General features: G+C 40.0%; 1 protein-coding gene across 7 annotated transcripts in view; it reads right to left on the bottom strand.

Annotated features, from left to right (window-relative positions):
• TRPM3 (transient receptor potential cation channel subfamily M member 3) overlaps window positions 1-23,830 on the bottom strand; it is a 773,499-nt gene that overhangs the window by 431,372 nt on the left and 318,297 nt on the right. Inside the window, exon 1 of one of the 7 annotated variants that reach the window (XM_070431514.1) lies at window positions 8,922-9,113. The exons of the other annotated variants lie outside the window; for them this stretch is intronic. Within the exon in view, the coding sequence (XP_070287615.1) occupies window positions 8,922-9,011 (90 nt within the window). The 5' untranslated portion in view covers window positions 9,012-9,113. Of the gene's footprint in view, window positions 1-8,921; window positions 9,114-23,830 lie in introns of those variants that run through there. 7 annotated transcript variants of the gene reach the window in all.

Genomic DNA, 23,830 nt, shown 5'->3' with positions numbered 1-23,830 from the left:
CAGTGTAAAGGAGCTTGCTTAGTTCAGCAATAGCCAAACAATTAGGACAGGAGACAGACTTAGTGCTCTTTCTTTGCTGCAATGTTTGTTTTTCTGCCTTCAGCCACCACCATGTAAGGCTAATGTGCCATCTTTTCTCCTAATCTAGGATATTATCTACCCATTACACATTCCTATCACCTAAATTAGCTTTCCTGCATGATCCCTTAAAAATAATTATTGAAGTAATTCAATGTTCTGTGAGTATGGGGACTTTCAAGATGTGGAAACATTATGAGCCTATATAGATTGATAAAGAGATATTGGGTGCTCAATTTTTAACAATAAAAATCAGATACTGAATGTGGTCATGCTGTAATTTTAATGAGTTTATGTCTTTACTGAGTGTCACACTTCAGAAGAGATACTCTCAAATAATACAATGCATAACACTCATCTGGGTTGCCTGTTAAAATGTAGGACCACACCTTGAAAAACACTCCTTCAAGAGCTCATTTTGGTGGATAAATCTCCCTCCAAGTAAAGCAATCCTATATAATAAAAGCGTAATAAGCAAATCGACCGAACGGCGGACTGACCGGTCAGCAGGGGACGGGGCCAGCGAGCAGGTTTTGCCAGGCCAGCCAAGGTGCATGCTAGTGGGCAGATGGAGGGGATGGCGATGGGATGGGGGGTGGTGGCAAGCAGCCTTGGCGGAGTGATGGGGGCCGGCACCATCCCGATCACCTGCCTGGTCACCTCCAGGCAGAGGGAGGCCATGGGCGGCAGCAGCAGCAGTAGGGCAATTCGGGGCGGGACCACCCAGCACTGTCCCCAGATAGGCCTGCCAGGGTTGCCTCCCATAGAGGAAGGCCATGGGCAGCCGTGGCGCAATTGAGGGAGGGGCGGCCAATCACAGCCCTTGCTGTCCCCTGATTGGCCCGCCAGTCACCTCCTGCAGAGGGAGGCCAGACTGTGGCGTAGGTCCACTCTCTGTGGGGAGTGGGCCTTAGCCATCAGTTGGACATCCCCTGAGGGCTCCCATACTGCAAGTGGGCACAGGTCGGGCTGAGGGACCCCCCTGAGTGCACGAATTTTCGTGCACCGGGCCTCTAGTTCAATATATAAGATGCTGCTGTTAATGGATTTATAAACAACAAAATTCTACCTTCCTCTACCTTCCTATATCTATCTATCTACCTATCATCTGTCTATTAATTAAACCTTGAAAAATTGTTAATTATTTGGAAGAGAAGCAATGCTATCCCTAAACTGCAAGTCTTAAGCACATGCCTCTGAAAATGGAAGTGGAGAAGAGCCACTGGTTGGAACAGAATTCCTAAATGCTTCTGAACATATATTTGATGTGATAAACATAAAAATGAAATGTCCCCCTTCTAGGTATTTTGTTATACCTGCCCCCACCCTACCCCATCAGTTCTGGCATTATATCTTTCCTATGCACTCAGGAGCCAAAATTTTTTTGTTCAGCTCAATTTTCCATATTTAATATTCAATACTAGGTATTATTTTTTAAAATTTTCAAATATAAAGTTAATTTTTTAAAAAAATATTCTCACCCAAGGATATTTTCCCATTGATGTTTTTTAGAGATAGTGGAAGAGAGAGGGAAAGGCAGAGAGAAACATCAATGTGAGAGAAGCATATAGATTGGTTACCTCCTGCACGAGCCCTGCCTGACTAGGGCCCCAGCCAGAAAGGAGCCTACAACCGAGGTACATGCCCATGACCAGAATCAAACCCAGTACCCTTTGGTCCACAGGCCTATCCACTAAGCCAAACCAGGCTTAAATTATAGGGCTATAAAGTTACTTTTAACTTCAAATGTAAGCCCTGGATTTTCTCTTACTCTCCCTCTCTCTCCTGATCCCTTTCTTCCTTAATTTCTGACAATCACAGGGGCAAGCATGTCAAACTTTAGTTAAGGAACTTCCTAAGGCAACAAACACCCTCCTATCTCTCCAGAGAGCTCTGTCTTCAGATGCCCTCTATTGTGGAGGAAAGAATGGGAGTGTTCTTTCCCATTCATTGTAGGCATCAGTGGCTGCTTTGGCCTTGGCCCCCAAGTAGACTGGCCACTTTTTACTTAGTACTATCATGTAACATTGGAATTTAAGGGACATGCACTTGAGTAAGCATTGCAATCCCAAGGGCCATCACAGGGAATGTTAGATAAAGGGGCACAGGCAGCCCAGCTGGTATGACTCAGTGGTTGAGGATCAACCCATGAACCAGGAGGTCACAGTTCGATTCCTGATCAGGACACATGACCAGGTTACAGGCTCAATCCCCAGTAGGAGTCGGGGAAGGGGGCAGCCGATCAATGATTCTCTCTTGTCATTGATGTTTCTCCCTCTCTCTCCCTCGCCCTTCCTCTCTCTGAAATCAATAAAAATATTTTTAAAAAGGGGGGGGGGGCATAGATAGGATGCTGCAGAATCTTGACCATGGACACTATCTTTGGAAGCTCTGGTTCACAATCATATCTCCATATAAATTCAATATGATAGAAAAATCTAATATTGTATGTCACTTGATTTAAAAAATCATGAAAATACATATAGAAATATATAAATAAACAAAATATAAAAAGAATATGGACGGACATTACTTAAAATTATGATGTTATATCATCTATAAACCAACACAGGGCAGCTGAATTTACTTCTCTATCTGTAAATAACCTTTCATGATTAAATCCCCTACCAGACCGCTGTACCGATTTTTAGGTAATTTCCACACAAAGGTGGAATATTGACGCTAGATGAAAGGTAGATGAAAGGTAGACCTATTTTCTACAATGTCTCCAAGTTCCATCTTATTCTAACCACTTGTTTGCATGTAACTAACATTTTTCTATATCATGTTGGTTTTTTCTCTCTAATGCTCAGGAGCCCAGGTATAGGGGACAGTTAGGTTCAGGGCCTCAGGTCTGGTAGGATTGAAAACCCATGAACTGTTTACTTAAAACCTTTTGCTCTCACTCTTGACTAACACATGGGCTGTTCTGCCCAGATGCCAGCATAAGAAAGGGCATTTAGTGGAGTTTCCCTCCAGCTCAGCTCAATCTATGGCAGCTTTTCTCAATGCTTTCAAGAGCTGTTCGCAACAGAATCCCTGGGAGAGCTTGTTCAAATGCAAAGTCCTGGGCCCACCACCTTCCTACTGAGTCAGCACCCAGGGGGTGGGCTTTAATGTTTGCTTTGCTTACAAGCTCCCTGAGTGATTCCTAAGCATCCTTAGGATTTCACACATCATTCACGTGATTGTTCATTCCTTGATTCTTCAATAAACATTTACTGAACACTTTTGTTAGCCACAGTCTTTCAAACTCTTTTTATATGTTAGATGATGAAAAGGGGATATGATCTACTTGTCTGTAGATGAGCTGGGAGCCAGCTGAAGTTATCCCAACAGAAGGAGAGAAGGGGGAGATGAAAAGCCACTGTGGCAGAGGCAGTTCTCTTGCCCTGCCTGAAGTCATGGGAAGGCAGATTTCTTTCCCTAGAGACAAACCCTGCCCCAAATTACTGTGACTCCACAAGTCATCCCAGAGCCAAGTGGCCCTGGACTTGGACCTCCCAGCTACATCCTCCCTCATTCCCCAGGGACCACACACTCCCATTCTTTCTTCCACAATAGAGGGCATTGGAAGACAGAACTCTCCAGAGGGACAGGGAGGTTTTTGTTGCCTTAGGAATTTCCTTCAGGTTGCCTGAGGAACATTTCACAGAAAGGCAAGTTGCAAGGTCACTGTTCAGCATTCTGTGTCAGAGCCACTGTTTGAAACACACTAGATAAATTTTCTCTCTCCTGGGTTTTCGTTTGGGCACAATTTCTTTTCTTTCTCTCATTTTGTTAAAGGGAATCTGAGGCTGATGTGCTGAGATGGAGGGACAAAAGTTTCTTTGTTATTAGGCTCTTAAAATTTTGCCTAACAACACACTGTATTTTACTAAAAGTAATTTGTTCTTCAAGTTTCCTATCTTTAAGGCACTTAGTGGAATTGGTCATACCAAATTCCCTGATTTTCCTTGCCACCATTCACTAGCATGTCTAGATATATCAGATATGTATTTCCACTCTTGCTGTAGAGTAGAAACTTAAGTGCTACTCACTAGCATGTGGTTCATTGATATTATTTTACCTGCCATGTAAAGACTCAGAATTTTATAAATGTAAGGGAGATTTTGAAAGTCATACATTTAAAACTCAAATTTAAATGAATCTCAATATAATTGTTTTCTAAGAAAACACAAAAGGGAAGTCAGTTCCTGGAATTCCTGGCATCAACTGTAGAAGGCAGATCCAATTCATTTTGTTGTTAGGACCTTGCTATGCTCAAGAGACAATATAACAGATATTGATTACCATTATGAGGAATTACAAAAGTAGAAAAGAGAGGTACTTGGCAGAATTTGTGATCTGGTAGCTTAACTTGATCACTACTCTTCCCATTATTTCCCTTGTGTTACCCACTTCACTTTTATTAATCCTTCTTTGGTGACATAAAAGAGAGAACAGAGAAAAAATAAAATAAAACTGAGTTGTTTGATTGGATTCCAAAATAGGGGGAGTTTACTATGCGTAGTTTTATAAGAAGGCAGGGTATAAGTTACAAAAGTACAACCTAAGAAAATTAGAAGTCATATTACTTATTGTATATGATTTACTTCAAATGGGTCCTCTATCAAACATTCACTGGAACTCATACTTATCAATGATGCGGAATTATGTTCCTTATTGGTCTCAGTCTCATTAGAATAAGTAAGTCCTGTACCTTTTCTAGCTTGCTAAAGAACGAACCACAAAGTGAGAAGTTCTGTCCTTCCTTCTCAGGATCTTTATTCTCAGACAGTGGGACCACCATCCAATCAGACAGCAAAAATAGAAATTCAGAAGTTACTCTATATTCTTCTTTCCACCACAGACAATCAATTTAACAAGGCCCTTTTTATTTTACCTCCATTACTATAGCCTTAGCCCAGGTCTTCATTAGTTCCCCAGGCTTCTAGTCTAATCTCTTAGCTTTCAGTCCCAGCATTTCCCATCCATTCTAGACATTACACCCAGAACATTGTATTTAATATGTGAATTGGGGCGTCACCTCCCTGCTCAAATCTCTTTACTGGCACCTTGGAGCTTTCAGGATAATAGTCAAATGGCTTAGTTTAGCTGAAAAAGCCCTCTATGATTTAAACCCTGATGGTTGTTCTGGTCCTTCTTCCATTTTAATATTTAATTCAGCTTAATTGTTTTTAGCCCCAATAAAGCATGCTCTTCAGTGCCCACAAGGCATGGCAGCCTACGTCACAGGGAATCACAGCATTGGTTCCAAGTCAAGCTGAGATGTAAACCCTTCGTTTTAAAGATAAGGACACCAAGCTACAGAGAGGTTATGTAACCTACCCTAGGTCTCACAGCTGGTTAGGAACACAACAGATTTAGGACCCCGTGATTAGGCCTAATCGTCCAGAATGTAATTTCTTTAATCTCCTTCTGATATTGCTCAAAGTGGGCAAAATTATATTATTTCTTAGCATAAAGCTCTGAAAATACTAAAGTCATACTGATCTTTTGGTCTTCATTAACAAACTGGTTTTAACATGTGTATACAAAATCTGCTACGAGTACAGAGCTTTCTTTTTCCCCAATGCAACCTATTTTTGAAAAGGCTTCCCTTTAATAAGACCACCAAGCCTTCGATACAAAGAAAGCTCTCTGCCCTAAGATTAATCTTATAATTCAACACAAGTTACCAGAATAAAATCTCCCAAGTAAAACAATGGCAGAGGCAGCTCTGATAATGAATATGGAGTATGCTGTCACTGAAATACACTTGACTTTTTGTGTGATTAATAGTAAGATGAAATCTTGAAACACATAAGAATGAAGCAAACAACCAAGGAGAAACAGTTTGGAAAGAATCCTCTTTGAAATGTAGCCGTTAGAAAACAGCTTCTGCCCTTTGGCTATCAGCATGTGCCTGTCCAGAAATTCGTTTTCAAATCTTATTTCCAAATGCGAACCCAAATTTGAAATTTGAGTTGGTTGGCATGTTCAAAATTTGCTCAGAGATGGGCCACACAACACATGCGATGTTTCAGAAGGAATATGCAGTATATTCCAACATTCATTAGGTTTAATTCATGCTTCAGATAGTGGCCTTCCCCTTCTGATTCTTTAGTACCCTGTTTCTATTAGGAAATGAGAAATACAGGAAACAGAATTAGGAAGCCATTTCTGAACATTAGCATGGTACTGAAAAAAAGTTAGCAAAGAAACACACATTTTCAAGGGAAAGACAGGGAGGGAAACTGGCTTGAGCCCAGTCCCTCAGAAATGGTGAGTGATCTGGGTTTAGCTAAATCTGATCATGTCATCATGACTTCACTGCACTTACTGACCAGCAAGGGCACTGAAAAGGGCATTAGGAAAATGCTTGGTAGGAGAAGAAAATATACCTGTTGAATAGGAGAATTTGGTTTGTTAGGCTAGGATTTCAATGGACTACAGAATATCCATCCATCAAATTAACATGGGGGTGGGAGTGTGAGGAAGTTAGAATAAGAGATTGTGAAGGGAGAAAGGGAGCAGAAAGTAAGGGAAGAATAGTAAGAATTATTGTTATTAAATATTTAACTTCTAGACTAAACCAGGGAAAATATTGATCAAAAGATGCAAATGATTATTCAGGAACTTTCATTTTACTTGAAATATAAAAGCCGGGCAAGAATGCATAGGGACTAACAAAGCGAAGATAAGACAGCAACAATCCAGAGGGGGGTTGGGGGAAATTATATAACATTCATATCCAGAATGTCGACATTGCAATTACTCATATACAAAAGCAGTTTTCATTTCTTTCTAAGTGTTGCTGAAAGAACTTGGTATCTCTTCATTTTTTAAAATCTTGAAATATGCTCAATATCTGAAGTCTCCTAGGATAGCTATGATCTTTCAAAAATCCAGATGTCATTTGGAAAAGAAGTTCTCTAGTCAAATACATCCTGTCTGCTGGAAACTGAAAGAATTGGAAGAATACTCATTAATGTCCTTTACTGAATGGGTTGTTATAAAGCACCATGTTAATAAAGGATGTTAACCAAGGATGGTAGGATTGAGCTGTACGCCAACAACAGTATTGGTGTAGTATTGACAATGTCTGCTGATAAATAGGATGGACAGTACTTTCAATTTAAAAAGATGATAGGTCTTCTGAAAATAATCTACCTCAAACAAGTACTTCTCTGTTGGTTTTGTGACAAGTAAATGATGAATAACATTTTCCATTAAAAAACTAAAATATTAATTAATTAATATATATTGAGGATGATATACACACACCTGTTAAGCTCATTGTGTAAGTTAAAAACATTATTTTGGGGTGAAGCCAATGACTAACTTTAACTGAAAAATGCTTCTCATTGTACATCAAATTGCTAGAATCAATTTTCACAATCGTAGTTGGATTTGCCAAAACATTCTTTGCCCCAGAGCTTGATTCAGTAGTGATTCTGGAGGGAAATTTACCTTCATTTATTTCTTGGTTCCCCAGTCTCATTCTTTTTCATGCCCTATCACACACGTGGTTCCATTACATCCAAGAAAGCTTCTCTCCCACTCCCCATCCCCAAACCTGCTTTTCCTCCTAAATACTCTTTTAGGGAAACAAACCATCACCATGACAACAATATAATGGGAGTTTGTACAGGACGTGGGGGCAGTTTGTGTTGAACAGAATAAGGGAAACTCAGAAGGTGGGTAATACATACTCCATTATGAAAAGCCACTTAGCTATACAGAACTAATTGCCCTTGACAAACCTGACTCAACCAACACACAGCTCCAGGAAAGAAAAACAACAACAACACCAAAACACCTTGCAAGTGGAGTTTATTCAGGGCCAATTCTTTAATCTTTCATTATGGCTGACTGGACTCAATGTCCAGTGGTCATTAAATCAAAATATCATATTTATATGGAGAAGAGAACTAAGAACTTTGCCTCCCCTTTTTAACTTCAAATGGCTGTGGGACATCCAGAGATTAGCACTTTCCCCAAATAAATGTTGCCACGTTCTCTTTTCTGGGGAAAAATATTTGTTTTCTGCACCTTTAAAATTTTATTTGTATTTATCTCCCCACAGGCAGATGATGAAGGTAAATTATTATGGAGTTGTGAGGGCTTTTCAGTATCTTTAATGTATTTGCTTCCAGACAGAGGAGAGCTGCAGACACATGGCAGCAGTCCTAGCTCAGGTGTAGTACCATTCTTTTGTGTAACTCGGAGCTTGAGAGAGAGAGCTCCAGGCACCATTCAGGATATATTTAACAATACTTTCTCACTACTGACTTCACTTAGGAGACTAAAATTATTATGCTGTTTTTTTAAAAGAACACCAAAAAAAAGTCACAATTGGATGAGGTTCATTGTTTGTCTTTACCTGAGCACCCACCTAAGGACACAGGACTTTTTAAATAATGAGGAGAATCCTTTGTTCTCTCAGGTTCCATTTAAAGGGAAAGTGGGTCGAAGGGCTTCCCAGGGGACCGGAAAAAAACACACCCTGGAGCCAAACACAGGGGAGTAAAAGATTTCACTCTCACTGCTGCTCCCACCTTCCCAAAGAAGTTAATTAATTCTATTTTAGGGGTATTTGGGAGGGGTGGGGGAGCACTCAGGAAGCCCATTCTCTAAAACCACAATCTCATTCTCCAATGTGGCTCAGACCACCTTCTCCTCCCTGACACCCTGGGCTGAGGGGCACTGAGAACCTCTTTCCAGGCATGGGCCACAGAGTCAAGCAGGACTGCATGCATTTCTGCTCCCCAAAATATGTGTCCCGGCCCACGTGCGAAGTTGGGTGTGGACACCTAAAAACCACAATTAGAGCCATTCAAAGCAGCGAGTTACAGTACCTTCAGAAGTCTGACAGATGGGAGAAAGGCTGCGTGGCACAGCTTCCGGATGGTCCAGTTTAGGGGTCGAGGAGCATCCGTTTGATTCATGACCCCCTTCACAATTCCACCAGGAGAAACAGAAACTGCAAACCTGAGCAACGCCTAGAAAATAAACGGTCCCCCGCGACCCTGGCATCCCCTGGTCATTTCCGCATCTGCAAATTCCATTAGGGCAGAGGCTTCCTGGAACTTGGGAGACTAGTCAAGTGGCATTGCCCGAGCCACTGAACCTCCTTGAGAAAGCCACCTCCCCTCTGCCTGCAGCCGTGCTCGTGCATACCAAATGCGGCTGACTGGAGGCACACCGCCCGCTGCTCCGGGGAGGGGACGCACGGTTTGGAAGGAGAGGAGCCGCCTTGGGGAAGCAGCCTGTGGTCGGAGTCAGAGCCGCCTGCTCAGAATGCGCGCTCCCTCGCCCGCTCTCCTCCCCGTAAGCGCGGGGCAGGCATTGGGGGAGAACCCTGGCCATTTGCTCCGCTCCTTTGGTTTGTGGGTGGGGGAGCCAGGAAGAGAGGGAAAGAGAACATCAATAGGACCAGAATGGGGAACTTGCACTTTCTTGCACAAAGCATCGTGGAGGAGCTGGAAACTGGCACAGGGGGAGGGGCTAGGACGCGGAGGGAGAAGGGATGCCTCTGAATGATAAGATCAAACACTTTCCTTTTTGATTGATGTGACTGACGGAATGAACTCGGAGTTATTGTCAAACGGATCTATACTACAATGATCTCGTGGTGTTCTGAGGTTGTTAGTAGCTGTGATTGACCCTCTGCGCCCTGATATAAACATTACATAGAGGACAGCCAGGCGAATACGCCCTGGGAACCGGGAGTTCTCCCTTTCATAGAAAGCAGTGTAAACTAATGTATCTTTGGCTTATCTTTTAAAGGTGGCAGTTTCTAAATTGGGGGTTATCCCCTCCTGGAACAGCTACTTGATACTCCTTCTCTGCGACAAACGTTTAACCCTTGAGGTGCCAATCGGAATGCTTTCTATAAAAGATGGAGTTTCCCCGAAGTGTGGATACCCACCCCCATCATTCTCTAAGGATGGCTTTAAGAGAGAGCTGCTGTGTTGGCGCAGATGGTCTTGAGACCCTGTGGTGAGAGAATAAAGGGGAACTTTTCAATTTGAAGGTAGAAATTGCATAATTTCAGTTAGAGTAGTGAAGTTGAGGGGCTGGGCACTTGCATTGGGACCTGCCCCCAGGCATCAGAGCTCAGTGGGCGCAGCTGAGCCTTTGCTGCCCAGGAGAATTCCCACATCCTTAGAGCATTGCCATCTTATTTTTCCTCCTTCTATATGACTATAATGATTTTCTGTTTCTATTTAACTTGAAGAGATTGGTAAGTGCCAGATTCATGACGACTATGCATTCTGAAGCAGAATTGGGGAGAGGTAAGGGAAGCGGCGATACACAGGGACTGCGCTGTAATTCAGAATTTTGGAAAGTGAGAATCCCCACTGGGGTGTAATAAATGCCTGACATACTGCATTACCACACTATTTGCCTGACAATGGTCCTGTGTCCGGATCCACTGACACTACTGTAGGAAATCTAGTCCATTGGTGGAATCTAGACCTTTGACTGGCCTTGTATAATAAAATTCATGCATCTGATTATTTTCTATTAAGCAATATTGCTTTAATATACCCCCCACACAGTAAGTTCATTTTCTGTCACCATTCTATTTCCACAAAGGATTCAAGGTAGCTTTAAAATACTAACAGCTAACATGGCAGGGATTTCTAAATGTGTTACATAAGCTCATGTTGATAACAACCTTATGAAATAGATGCTATTGTCATAACCCCATTTCATTGATTAAGAAACTGAGGTCGTGAGAAATTAGTAACATGCCTAAAACACATTACAATTGAAACCAGTCTACCAGTCTACAAAGATAAGCTTTCTCTTCTCTCCTATTTCTTTCATAATTTAAAGGGGCCACAGCAATAAAGCCATTGTCTTAATTTCCTGGATATTTAACCTTCTGTAAACATTGAGGTAAAATATCTTGAAGAAATGCTCAGCATTTCTTTGGGAGTGTTTCTTTGCTATTACTTTGATGTAGTAATTAACACTATGAATTCTGAAACCAGGCTGCATTGTTCAAATTCCAATTTTCACCCTAGCCTTGGAAAATTTACTCACCTACTCTGTCCTCATTTGTAATATGGAGATAACCATAAAATCACACACCTAAGGTAGTTGTGAAGACTAATGAGCTAATATCAGTGAAGAACTTGAACAGCACCTGGCACATACGAAATCCCCTTAATATTATGAATTATCTTCTAGGCAGTATGTGCTGATATTGAGGACAGAACCCACCGATAATTTCCAATAAGTAAGCATAAGTGTGCATACTTATAGTACCAGGTAATGAAGTCACACAAGACAGGTTAAACATGAATGCTTCTTATGAGTTACCATGAGTTTACAGTAATAAATGGGGTGAAAGAGATAGGTGGGAGGCTCCAAGGGCAGTTTCCTTAAGCTATATTGGGTTTCCTCAAGCTGTATTGCAGAATAGTAGTCATCAGATTGCAAGACATTGCCTTTAGTTAGGCTACAGGGCTCCAGCCTTACCAAGCTATTAAACGCTATTAAGTGCTTCCATTGCAGTTGTGAGAGGTATGCTCCAGGAAAATGCTCAAACACTGCCTCTCCCCTGTTCCTCACTGTTCCAAACTGTTAAGGACCCCCACAAGAATGACAGCACCATTCTGCAAACACACAGCCTCTGGTCCTCCAAGCCTCTTTAATTTTTCTGGAATAACTTTGGTCAAAGGGAATAGTTTGGAACGCTGTAGAATGGGGAAGTAGAAGGATTCACAGCCCTCTCTAACAGCAATGAGAGGAGAGGAGCACAAACCTCTGGAGAACTGACTTGGAGATTACATTGCAAAACAGGTAAAGATCAAAGAAGGATGACAGAGCCTGAGAGGAGGTTTTTCTTCTACCATTGGAGTAGTTTGTGCCAGAATTGTTTGCTATCAAAACAGCAAAAGAAGCAGGGTTTTCAGGATCCCCACCCCCAACTTTCAGGAAAGGATATATTCACCTGGAATGATGTCTCCCTGGGTTTTAAAGAGGAGATAACGAGGGAAGAGCAGAAAGAATCAAGCCCAGCCCCAGATGTTAGGATCTCATAAAGCTCAAATGCTTGCTTACACATTTTAGGAATGTGAATATTTATGAAATCTACACAACAAATTCTAGCAGGCCTGAGAGTCTGGCACGACCACATTAGCTTTCAGTCTCCTAAAACATAGCAAACCCAGCACATCAAATCTCTGCACTTGGAAGCCTGCCCTTGAACAAGCTAATTCTCTCCCATGCTACATGCCTAATTCCCACTGATCACCATCACTTTTTACTTCCTGTGTAAATGATGCTAAATTTAAGAACCATGGTAGAACTGAGCTTCCTTAATGCTGAAAATAAGCCACAGGATAGACATGGCACAATCCCTCCTTTTGAAAACCATGTTCCCTCTTTTTAAAAACATCATGGCAGCCTCAGTGTAGCATTGCTCCACTCTGCACACTGTCTTCCTTTATACCCATTAGATATAAAAGGGGCATCCCATGGAAACTGAAGTAAACAGAAAGTAAATGACACAGTGACCAGGTAATTCAGAATGTTCCAAAGCCTCTTACTGAAGTGTGTTTTCTGTTCACAACACTCAAAAAAAAAGTCCTAATGTAATTTTTCAGTTTATTATTATAACATTGGAATTCATAGGTATCTAGACATTAATTGAACAGGTATTTTGAGGCTCTCATAGATGAATGTAGTGTGCATAGAGCAAAAGAATAGTATTCAAGCATGCCAGGGGAATACCAGGACCAGCCTAATGATGAGCCTTTGTATATAACTTCCCTTGCCTCTATATTTTATAATCTCAGCATTAACATCCTGCTTGCTTTATGGCTGGCTTCAGTTATTAGCTTGTTTGTGTTGGATAATTCACTATTTTGTATCAGAAAGTAATTTGTTTTTGAATTCTATGCCAATTTATCTTTTTTTGGTAAAAAGAGCACACTTGCCCTGTTTCTTCCCTTTAACTACACTCAAATACAGCTATAAAAATTTGATGCTTCGACAATATTTTCAAAAATGTTAAATCTCTTTATAGATTCCATTGACCTAAAGAACAGTTCTTAATTATTTCCAAATCTTGACATGGATAAAATAACTTCTTTTCTTTACTTATTTTTCCCCTTTTGGCATTTTTTATAGGTTATAGATTCTAAGACACATTAAAATTATCTAAATAAATGACTCATGATGTTAAGTAGCTCAAACAGCACTTGTTCTGTTAAATGAAAAGCCCTCAGAAGTAGAACAGTCTGCTCTGCTTTCTCCCTAGTAATCTCACCACCTGCTGACCCCCCACCCCGCACGAGCACCTGCAGTGACCGAGAGCAGGTGAGTTTTGGAGGCAGCCCATTCTGTGATCGGACAGCTCAGCTGACAGAAAGTTCTTTCCTTAAACTGATATAAAACGTGCCTCCCTGTAAACTCCAAGTCAAGTTTCTCTTCTAGAGAATGCTTCTCCAAATGTCTAATGGCAGGCAGCAAGCACCACTCAAACCTCCTCTTCTCTGCACTGGACACCTTGGACCTTAAATCCTTCTGCACATGTTGGAGTGTAGCTATTTAAAACCCTCTGCAAGGCTAGAGTCAATAATATGTTATAGGGGCACTTTAAATATAATAGTGTCTAATCCTCTTAAATCCTTTGACTTACTTCTCATAAATCCCTTTAGGGATCTTCAAGAGAAAACTCACTAGTAATTTAGCTTCTTTTAACATTTTTCTTCATGAAGTTTACTCAACTTCCGTTTAAGTAACAGAGGATTCCTCCCCACCCCGCCCCCACGCACACACACTCAAAACGGTTGTGTTGAACAGAACCTCTGCTGCAAAGTGACCTTCATTGTATCTGAAGTCTGAACTTAAATGCTTATAATTTCTTTTTCTTTTTCTTTTTTTGACCCTGGCTCATAAAGGAGGTAGTGGTACGCCCTGGCTAATGGGAAGCCCATGCTTATATCAATAAATGGGCAGGGATTAGACCTTCTGTGCTTCATTCTCCCTATCTTTTTAAAAAACTATATTTTATTGATTTTAGAAAGGAAGGGAGAGGGAAAGAGAGACAGAAACATCAATGGTGAGAGAGAATCATCTATTGGCTGCCTCCTGCACCCACCCCCATACACACACACACACACTGAGGATTGAGCCAGCAACCCGGGCATGTGCCCTGACCTGGAATGGAACCATAATCTCCTAGTTCACAGGTTGACACTTACCCATTGAGTCACACCAGCCGGGCATTCGCCATTATCTCTATCCCGTAGTTTCATTAGCCAAATGCAATTCAAACTCAAGTCCCACCTCTTAATAGCTGTGTAGCCCTGGACCAGTTATTTAACCTCTCAGAGCCTCTGTTTCCATGTTGTAAAACAAGATCTATAACAGTGTCCACCTCAAGGTTTCTGTGAGAATTGAAGCAATTAGCACCACTGGCATAGACCCAATGGCCTGCATTTAGATCCCAGCTTTACCACTGGATATAGTATTGGGAAGTTTTTTAACCTCATTAAGCTTTGGTTTCTCATCTGCAAATTGGGGATAGTAATACTACCTATGTCAAAGGAATATTGTGAAATTAATTAGCTAATATGTGCAGAGCCCTTAGAAGAGGAACCAGTATGTGATAAGAGCTCAAAAACATTAGTAATTTATTACTTCAAATATGAAGTCATATGTGCTGTCCTTCCAAAAGCTGCTGCTCTAGGAAAAACAAAGCAAAACAAAACACCTTCATTTCCTTCTTGGCTCCTTCCAGGAAGAGGATAAGCCGCAGTGGGAAGAGAACCGCACCTGGCTCTACTTAACTGCTTTATTCTCTGCAGTGGAGAGGGGATGATATATTTTACTAATAAGACTCTAAAACGTTAATACCTAAAATGTTTCCCTTTTCAAAATGCTTGGTGTATAAGCAGATTTTTTCACCAAAAATAGAAATCCTATATATACATCCACAGTAAAAATGTATAAAAAATTTTCACAAGCCAAAAGCTAAAATACATCCTCATTCAAGCTTTGAAACTCTAAAAATCTCTATCCACAAAGGGGATGATTTTTTTTGTATGATTCTGAAATTTTAATGAGTCCATAGAGGCTTGTTAAAAATATAAGAATTTGAGATGTGCCTTTCTAAGCCAATTAATATTTGCATTTTTCTAAGATGGTAGAAGTTCTTTGTTCTAAGCCTAGACAACACACACACACACACACACCACATGCACACAAACACACACGTGCACACAAAATATAGGCATTTAAGATAATTTTACATTATGAAAACCATAAATATGACCAACACATTAAAGAACTCATGAATGAACACCTTTTGGGAGGGAGATTTCAGTAGTGAATCTCCAATTACTGCTTGAATAAATTGTATGAATTGGACGGAAGCTCAGCATTTCAGTGCAGCATTAGTCAGATCTTTGGGCCAATGGATGCTCAAATTAGACACAAGTCCAAGCTCAAGCCCCACATTTACCTTTCCAAACACCATCTGACTCCCACCCAGGAGAGCAGAGATCTGCCCCAGCCACACAGTCCACTTTGTGCATCTGGGCTTCTGACACTAATGGCGAGCCCTGGGTTGAACCATAAGGTCTGCTCACCTGGGAAACAGGGACATGCTGTGATCTGGAAAATTCTCAAAGCGGAAGCTCTGTGCGGTAGAGGATTTTAATGAAGAAAGCTAATGAAACCCATTCTTGCTATTTTTGTCAACGTGTTAATGCTTATTCTGGTATCATACTTTAATAACCATGAACCTTTTATTATTATTATTATTATTATTATTGACATGGATTGCATGAGTTTAGTTTTTGAGAGGCATTGGTCCTTTTTTCTTTTTTTTCCTCATTAGGAGGCATAAAATCCATACAGACAACATGGATTTTGAAATCAGTGAGAACTAGGTTTTAATCCACATTAAGTAATTTGGCAATTCATATATCTTTTATGAATTTTCATCATTAAAATAAGTACAGTGGCTAATTACAATAATGTTAACAGAATGATTGATACATTTTTGAGCACTTACCATGTGCTAAAGTCTTCTAAATGTACAGCTCATTTATTTATTTTTTATTACTTTTAAAATATATTTTTAATGGTTTCAGAGAGAAGAATGAAGAGCGAGAGAGGGATAGAAACATCAATGATGAGAGAGAATCATTGATTGCCTGCCTCCTGAACACCCCCTACCAGGGGTCGAGCCCACAGCCCTGGCTGGGAATCCAATGGTGACCTCCTGGTTGATAGGCTGACACTCAACCACTGAGCCATGCCAGCCAGGCTGTATAGCTCATTTAGTTCTCACGATGAAGCTATGAAAGTGGCAGCATTATTATCCTTCTATTACAGATGAGGAAATAGTTTCAGGGAATCATAGGTTCAGAGAGGTTAAGAAACCTGCAGGTCCCATGGCTGGTAAATGGGCTTGAATCTAGGTCGATCTGATTCTATAATCTGTGTTTACCCACTATAATATATTGCTGCTAATTTTTTAAAAAATACAAGCTTCCTGTGGCTTTCCAAAAGGAATATAGTATCTGATCACTAACACAATCTGAAAAGAGGAAAAGTAACTTAGTGGATCTAACCTTAACATCAGAAGGACAGAGCAGAGGAAGGACCAGTGGTTCCCCCAATGGTTCTGGGTTTCTTATGGTTTTACTGCTGACTCCACATTCCATCTCTACTCATTCCATCTGGCTGGGCAGTCTGACCTGAGCAGGAAGCTCAGGCCTCTCTGGAGAGACAGCATTTTCCTTACTCATTTGGTGTACCCAATACATAGCACAATGCCTGAGACACTGAATTTATTAAGTAGAAAAGTAAATGTTTCTGAAGAACTCAAATAATTCTTGCAAATGTATATATATTTAACTTAGTGATAATATATAAAGATATATACATATATTTATACACATACATATATATGGTAAGTTATATATACTCATTTAATTCTTACTACTATGCTAACTTTAACCCCACTGCATTTTTTAGATGAGGAGACTGAGTCACAGAAATATTACATACTTGCCCAAGTTCACACAGTAAGTTTCAGAGTCCTGGTTTTAATTAAAGTCCTGGTTGTAATTTTATATATTACATAATGTTGTATAATATATAAATGAAAAATAAAATCTATTTTAATTCAATTAGTTTCAGACACTCTAGTTAGATATTTTATAAAAACTGTAATGTAGCATTCTTCATGACCGAAAGCATATTCTATATGTTAATCAGGGCAACAGGAGGCTTCACTCACAAAAAGATACACTTGGCCAGAAAACCTGATAACTATCACAGTAAGTAAGTATCAAAGATATCTGTGCAATCTATAATAATAAAAGCATAATATGCTAGTTAGACTGGACGTCCTTCCGGACGACCTTCTGGACGAAGCCAAGGCTGCGAGGGAAGCTGGTGCCGGCAGCCGGGGGAAGAAAGGCCTATTCTTGCGTGAGTTTTGTGCACTAATGCCCCTTCAACCAGCTCTTCACAAGATTAGCTCCTTCTCATGCTTCAGGTCTCACCCAGCTAAAGTGTAATCTCTCTAGAGAATCCTTCCTTAATCTTCCTACCTCTGTTTCATCACCCACTGCTCTTTGTTGAATCCTTTTTACACTTATCAGAGCCTGTATTTATTAAATTGTTGAGCCTTTTTATTTTAGTTCTTCATCTCCTAGTTGAATGTAATTTCTAGTCTATAATAATACAAGCATTATATGCTAATTAGACCACACATCCTTCCGGATTCCTTCTGTCCTTCTGGATGAAGCCTGGGCTGCGAAGGAAGCCCGGGTCCCGGGTGCCAGAGGGAAGCAGGTGCTAGCAGCTGGGGGAAGGAAGGCCTACTCTTGCACAAATTTCATGCATCGGCCTCTACTTTGATTTTTAATAGCTCTGAAATTAGCTAACAAATTAGATTCTGACAGCTGTTTTTCTACCTCTAGCCAAAGCCATCCATAGGAGCCTAAATGATACATGTTCTGGTGTGTGGTAACTGGTTGACTGCATGGAATCCCCAGCTGTCCCTGGGAAGCCTTCCTCAATAAGAAGTAGAGAGATGAAAGAACAAAAATGTTTTGTGGCACCTGAAATGATTCCCAAAAGAAAATATTGAGTAAATTATTGTTTTAGAAAATAAGTAGATAAAGCTTTAATGTGTGTATTTTTCCTTACGTCTTAAATTCTTTTCAAGTGAAATACTGGCTACAGATCAGATGAAAGAAGAATCGGTTAAATTTCATGAGAACATCCAGGATTAAGACAGATCAAGGCACCCCCATGAGTAAAACAACTCAATTCTCCCCATGGAGTTAGGACAAAACCCAAATGCCTAATCTTGGTCTATAATACGGTGACGGATTTGATCCTAACTCTCCAGCTTTACCTCTGGACTTTCCCCCAGTCATCATGCTTTAGACACATTGACTTCCTTTAATTTCTGTATTTCCTGTGACATTCACCTGTGGTGTTCCTTCTTTTAATGCCCCTTCAACCAGTTCTTCACAAGATTAGCTCCTTCTCAGGCTTCAGGTCTCACCCAGCTAAAGTGTAATCTCTCTAGAGAATCCTTCCTTAATCTTTCTACCTCTGTTTCATCACCCACTGCTCTTTGTTAAATTCTTTTTACACTTATCAGAACCTGTAACTATTAAATTGTTGAGCTTTTTTATTTTAACTCTTCATCTCCTAGTTGAATGTAATTTCTAGTAGGGCAATTATCAACTGTATCCCAGGTCCTCCAGAATATCTAGAACACGATGAAAACTCAACCAAAATTTGGTGACTGTAGAATAAATGAGTGATAAATGTTAATGACCTAGACATTCTTTCTTTCAAAGTCATTTAAAGTTATCTTATGGTGTCTATTTGCAAACTGGTAAGAGTACATTAATTTCCAGCGCCTTCTTGTTTCCCCAAACATCTACTCCATTGCCTTGAAAATTCTAATTACTTATTTAGATATCAAAAATTTAATAAAAGGAGGACATTCTCAGATTCTAACCTTCTGATAGAGACTAAGCTCTGAATACAGACGGACTTGGAACAGAAAAGCAAAAGGAGAAAAGGGGAAAGTATGGATATCAGAACTTCCATCTGAGAATAACTCATGCTTGACAATTCAATCATTTACCAATCATGACAGTCTGGCCCAGTCTCAAACATCTGCCATAATGGCAATTTATTAAGGTATTAACTTAATATCAGAATATGCCTTTAGGAATATCAGAATATTCTCTATTTTACACACTCAAATTTAGTTAACTTTTTATGTAATAAAGCTGGAAAAATATTTTTCCCTGATTATAAAAGAACTTTTCAATACACAATATTTTCAGTATAAAAATTTTTGAAAATTCATAAAAGATTTATACTTTTATTGCCTATAATTCCATTACCCATAAATAACTATTGATGTGATAGTTGGAAATTTCATCAACATTTTAGGAATCATGCTTTACACATAGTTTAATATGGTTATAATATGAGGAATTGATCTCCATGTCATTGAATAATCATAGAAAATACAATATTAAATGGTTTTATAGAATTCTGTTACTTTTTTTCACTTCAAGATAATCAGCCTGCTTTCATTTCTATTATAAATATTGCTTTATGGATATACTTGATGATACATGTTTATGCACATTTCTGATTATTTCCTTAAGATACAATTTAGGGTGAAGGATCATTGGTTCATGAGTCATGAATGCTTTTTCAGGCTCTTGATAGTTATTTCCAAATTGCTATCCAGCAATGTTGTACCATTTTACATGCCCCTCAGCAATATATGAAAATGTCCCTATTACTGAATCATTGACAAAACCTGGCATATCATCAATTTAAATTAATTTTTTGCCAAATTGATCACAGAAAAATAAACATATTTATTTGGTAACTTATAAAGTTCTATTTTTCTGTAGCCATTTGTAATTGTTCTAGTAAATTGCTTCTTCTTCCCATTCAAATTTTATTTTCTTATTATTTCATAATAGCTCTTTTATACTTAGGACATTAATCAATTGTCATGAGTTGCTAGTATTTTTAGTTTTCCACTTGTCTTTTAATTTTGTTTATGTTCTTATAAGAAACTTTTTATTTGTAAGAAACTTATGTTACTTATAAAAATTTAAAAACATTTATACATTCACATCTAGCAGCCATTTCCTCAATGTAGATGTTATGCTAAGAAAGGCCATCCTCAACCCAAGCTCAGATAAATATTCCTAGAGCTGTTCTATGGGCAGCTAGCAGGTCTTAACATCATCTCTGATCCATTCTCCTTCATTCATGACCTCGTTATTTTGTCTACTATCTATGAAAGTCTCTGTGTATGTCTGCCTCTCTCAATTTCTGTCATTATAATTTAAATGTTTTGCCTAAAATTTTCTTACTGATACTTAACCAAACGGCAATGCGTTATTTCTTTTTTCTTATAGGCCTATCCAAATGGTGTGATAAAATCCCTGAAACTGCAACTGTGACTACGGGAATAGTCTGTTCTGTGATATAATCCACAATCTGTTCTAAATGAGGCCTGTTGCTTCATTTTGTTAAATATTATTGAGGGTTTTCCTTCTTCACAAATACCATCTCCATAGACTAAAGAATTGTAATGCCTTGAAATCTCTGTCTGCTCCCTCTCTGATAGATGCAGTCCTGCAGCATTCAATGTGGCCGTAATCTCTGCCTCAGAATGGACTGGCAGAAGCAATGAGTGGATTGAATGCTATCTCACTGTCAGGATCCTGAATAAATGTAACATAGATTTCTGGGTTTGCCAGGATCTAGGCTACCAAAGACTTTGAAGATCAGAGCCAATACCTTGAGCTAAGCACTCTGGACTGATGGCCAAAAACCAGAGAATTTCTGTTTTTAGAGCTGACAACCTGGTACCAAATGAATAAGGGGAAAATCCAATTTGAAAACTAAACCCTCACAACAGGAAAAATGGGCAACAGGCAAACATACAAAGAAGTCAACAAAAGGCACTTTTACCATAAATACAGCCTTATAGAACATACCTAAATCCTAAAATTCTGGAATTTTCAATTATGATCACTTTCAGCATCCTTGAGTTATGTTAGTGATTCCTCAAGCATTCACCTAGAGCCAAAAACTACTTTTGGACTCCTAAACGCATCTTTTGTTGTCATCTTGCCCATACACGGGACAGCAAATTCTCAGTCACTCTTCAGTTTCCTAGTCCCCTCATTACACAAGTCCTGCCATCTGTTACCTTCAGTTCTGATGAAAGGGCAGAGAGAAGAGTGATAAGAAGCCATTGAGACATGTTTATGTAGAATGCGAGCAGTATAGAAGCCCAGGAGTCTGGATTCTTCTCTATGTCAGGGTCCCTCACTCCTCTGGGCCTCCGGGTAATGATGTAACGAGAGTAAGGTTGATGCTCTGTTGAGTTCTTTACAAAACTAACACTTTAGATTTTAAGACCAATTCCTCCCTAGATGGCTGCCATCTGTTTCCAGTGTGCCACAAATAAAGCATTTGCAGCATTACCTATTTTGAATAGAAAGTGAATAGTGAGTATTGCCTCATATTTACTAAAGGTTTCCAGGTAACAGGACAGTCTACTAGGCTAACTCACCTAGATCCATGTGGGATCACATCTATGGAGAATTTGTGCACGCCACAGCAGCTTATGCTGTGAAACACTGGGGCTAGATATACCCAAGCATTTGCTTATCTTCTAGCAAAAGAAAAAACATCAGCAAATTTTAGAGATGTTTTCTTTTCTCAGTAGAGTCAAATATTTCTAGGGCTATTCACATATAATACAAATATATATTATTTGTTGAGGAATTACATAAATATCTTAATCTAGGCTTAGAATGTATGTGATGCCACACTTGCAGCCTGATTATGAAATTAAGATTTTAGCAAATTTACAAAGACACTATTTAAAAGTGATTTAATTAACATTGGCTGGACTAACTGCACAGATTTGTTGATCTAATCAACACCTTCTGAATGTCTGCTAGGTGTCCAGCACTATGCCAGGTGCTGAGGGTACACAGAGAATAAAATCTAGTTCACAGGATGATGGAACACATAAGCAGATTACTTGAGAAAACAAGATGTTCACATAGTCTGTAAGTGCCAGACTGAAGACAAGATTGGACAGGAAAGCCTTCTAGACAAGCTAAAAACACAAACTCTTCGGTTAATGGCTCAAGAAAGTTTAATCCTTTAATCCTACCAGACCTGAGGCCCTGAACCTAACTGTCCCCTATACCTGGGCTCCTGAGCATTAAAGAGAAAAAACCAACATGATATAGAAAAATGTTAGTCACATGCAAACAAGTGGTTAGAATAAGATGGAAGTTGGAGACATTGTAGAAAATAGGTCTACCTTTCATCTAGTGCCAATATTCCACCTTTGTGTGGAAATTACAGAAAAATCGGTACAGCGGTCTGGTAGGGTTAAGTCTTACTTTGGAGGAGTGGCTGAGTGTCATGTGGCAAGTGATTCGAGATTGCTAGGCTTAGCCTCTCCTCTGGCCCCAAGTCATTCAGCACTGACCTAAAACATGTCAACTCCATCTAGGAATGCAAAAGTGCCACAAGTATCCAGACTTATTCACCAGAAAAGGGAGGCTGGGGCCAAGGCCATCTAGTGATTGGAACCCATTTCCTGGGGATTGTCACTGTTCGACTCTACTTGTTTTTCAATCCTTCCCAACCACACACTCTAGTCTTGTTGAGAAGACCAATAAATTTAATATCCTCCTCTTTAGAACATTTCCAGTGGTATTATGTATGGTATGTCTAAGGGAATTCAAATGCCCATTATGAAACGGGGACCAGGTAGATACTCCCAGGTTTGCTCCTAAATCTAGGTCTGGAAGGAGATGGAAGGCGTTTTTAGGGGTAAAATAGTCAGTTTTATGAATTAGGAGTCCATGGGGCGGGGAGGGGGGGGGGGACTGCAGGGCTGTAAAGCTGGGAGCTGCCAGAAGGTATACTTTCACAGAATAAGGGAGCTGGGAGTTGCCACCCATTCACAGAATAAAGGGGAAAGCCACAGGGAGTGGAAAAACAAAAGGGAGAAGAGGAGAGGGACTCCACATGGGGTTTGAGCTCTGAAGCTGCTATAGTGACCACTCAGAGGGGATATAGGACACAAAGAAATGCAGCCTTGATAAACCTGAGGAAAGAGGGACTTAGTGGGACTCTCTCCCCCTCCCCAGTGGGAGTCTGTGCTTGTTCCCCAATGTTTTCCACCTTTTCCTGTACTGCCTTTTGCCCATGGCCTCATTCTTCAAATACACCTGGACAAGAACCCGGGAAATCACCTTTGCATCCTGCCCAGAGGAAAGCAACGCATTTCAGTTTAATTTTCAAGTTTCAGAGCTACACACAGAATGCTAATGGAAGCACAGTTAAGGAAGCATCAGGGAGTGGCCTTCCCATCTGGGGCTTAGGGAGACATGCAATTTCTGAGCTACTTCTGGAAGCACAAGAATTTAGTCAATTTCACCATGGAAATGAGAGAAGGGCATTCTAAACAGTAAGAACAGCCCTGGTAAAGGCAAAGAACTGTGAGGCCCATGATACCTTTTACAGACAGGAAGTAGTTTTGCTTGAGGGTGGGCGGTGAGTTTGAACTCTGATGCTTGAACTGTATCATTAAATTGGATGGGGTGGGAGAGGTCACTGAGGTTTTTAAATGTGGGAGTAAATGTGACCAGGACTGTGTTTTAGAAAATGACTCTCATATCTGGTGCAGAGG

The sequence above is a fragment of the Myotis yumanensis genome, unplaced genomic scaffold (genome assembly GCF_028538775.1).
Source record: "Myotis yumanensis isolate MYYU_CA2020_CCGP unplaced genomic scaffold, mMyoYum1.0.hap1 SCAF_12, whole genome shotgun sequence".
Classification (NCBI taxonomy): domain Eukaryota; kingdom Metazoa; phylum Chordata; class Mammalia; order Chiroptera; family Vespertilionidae; genus Myotis; species Myotis yumanensis.
Note: the sequence above shows the minus strand (reverse complement) of the source record. Positions and strands in the feature narration are given on the sequence as shown.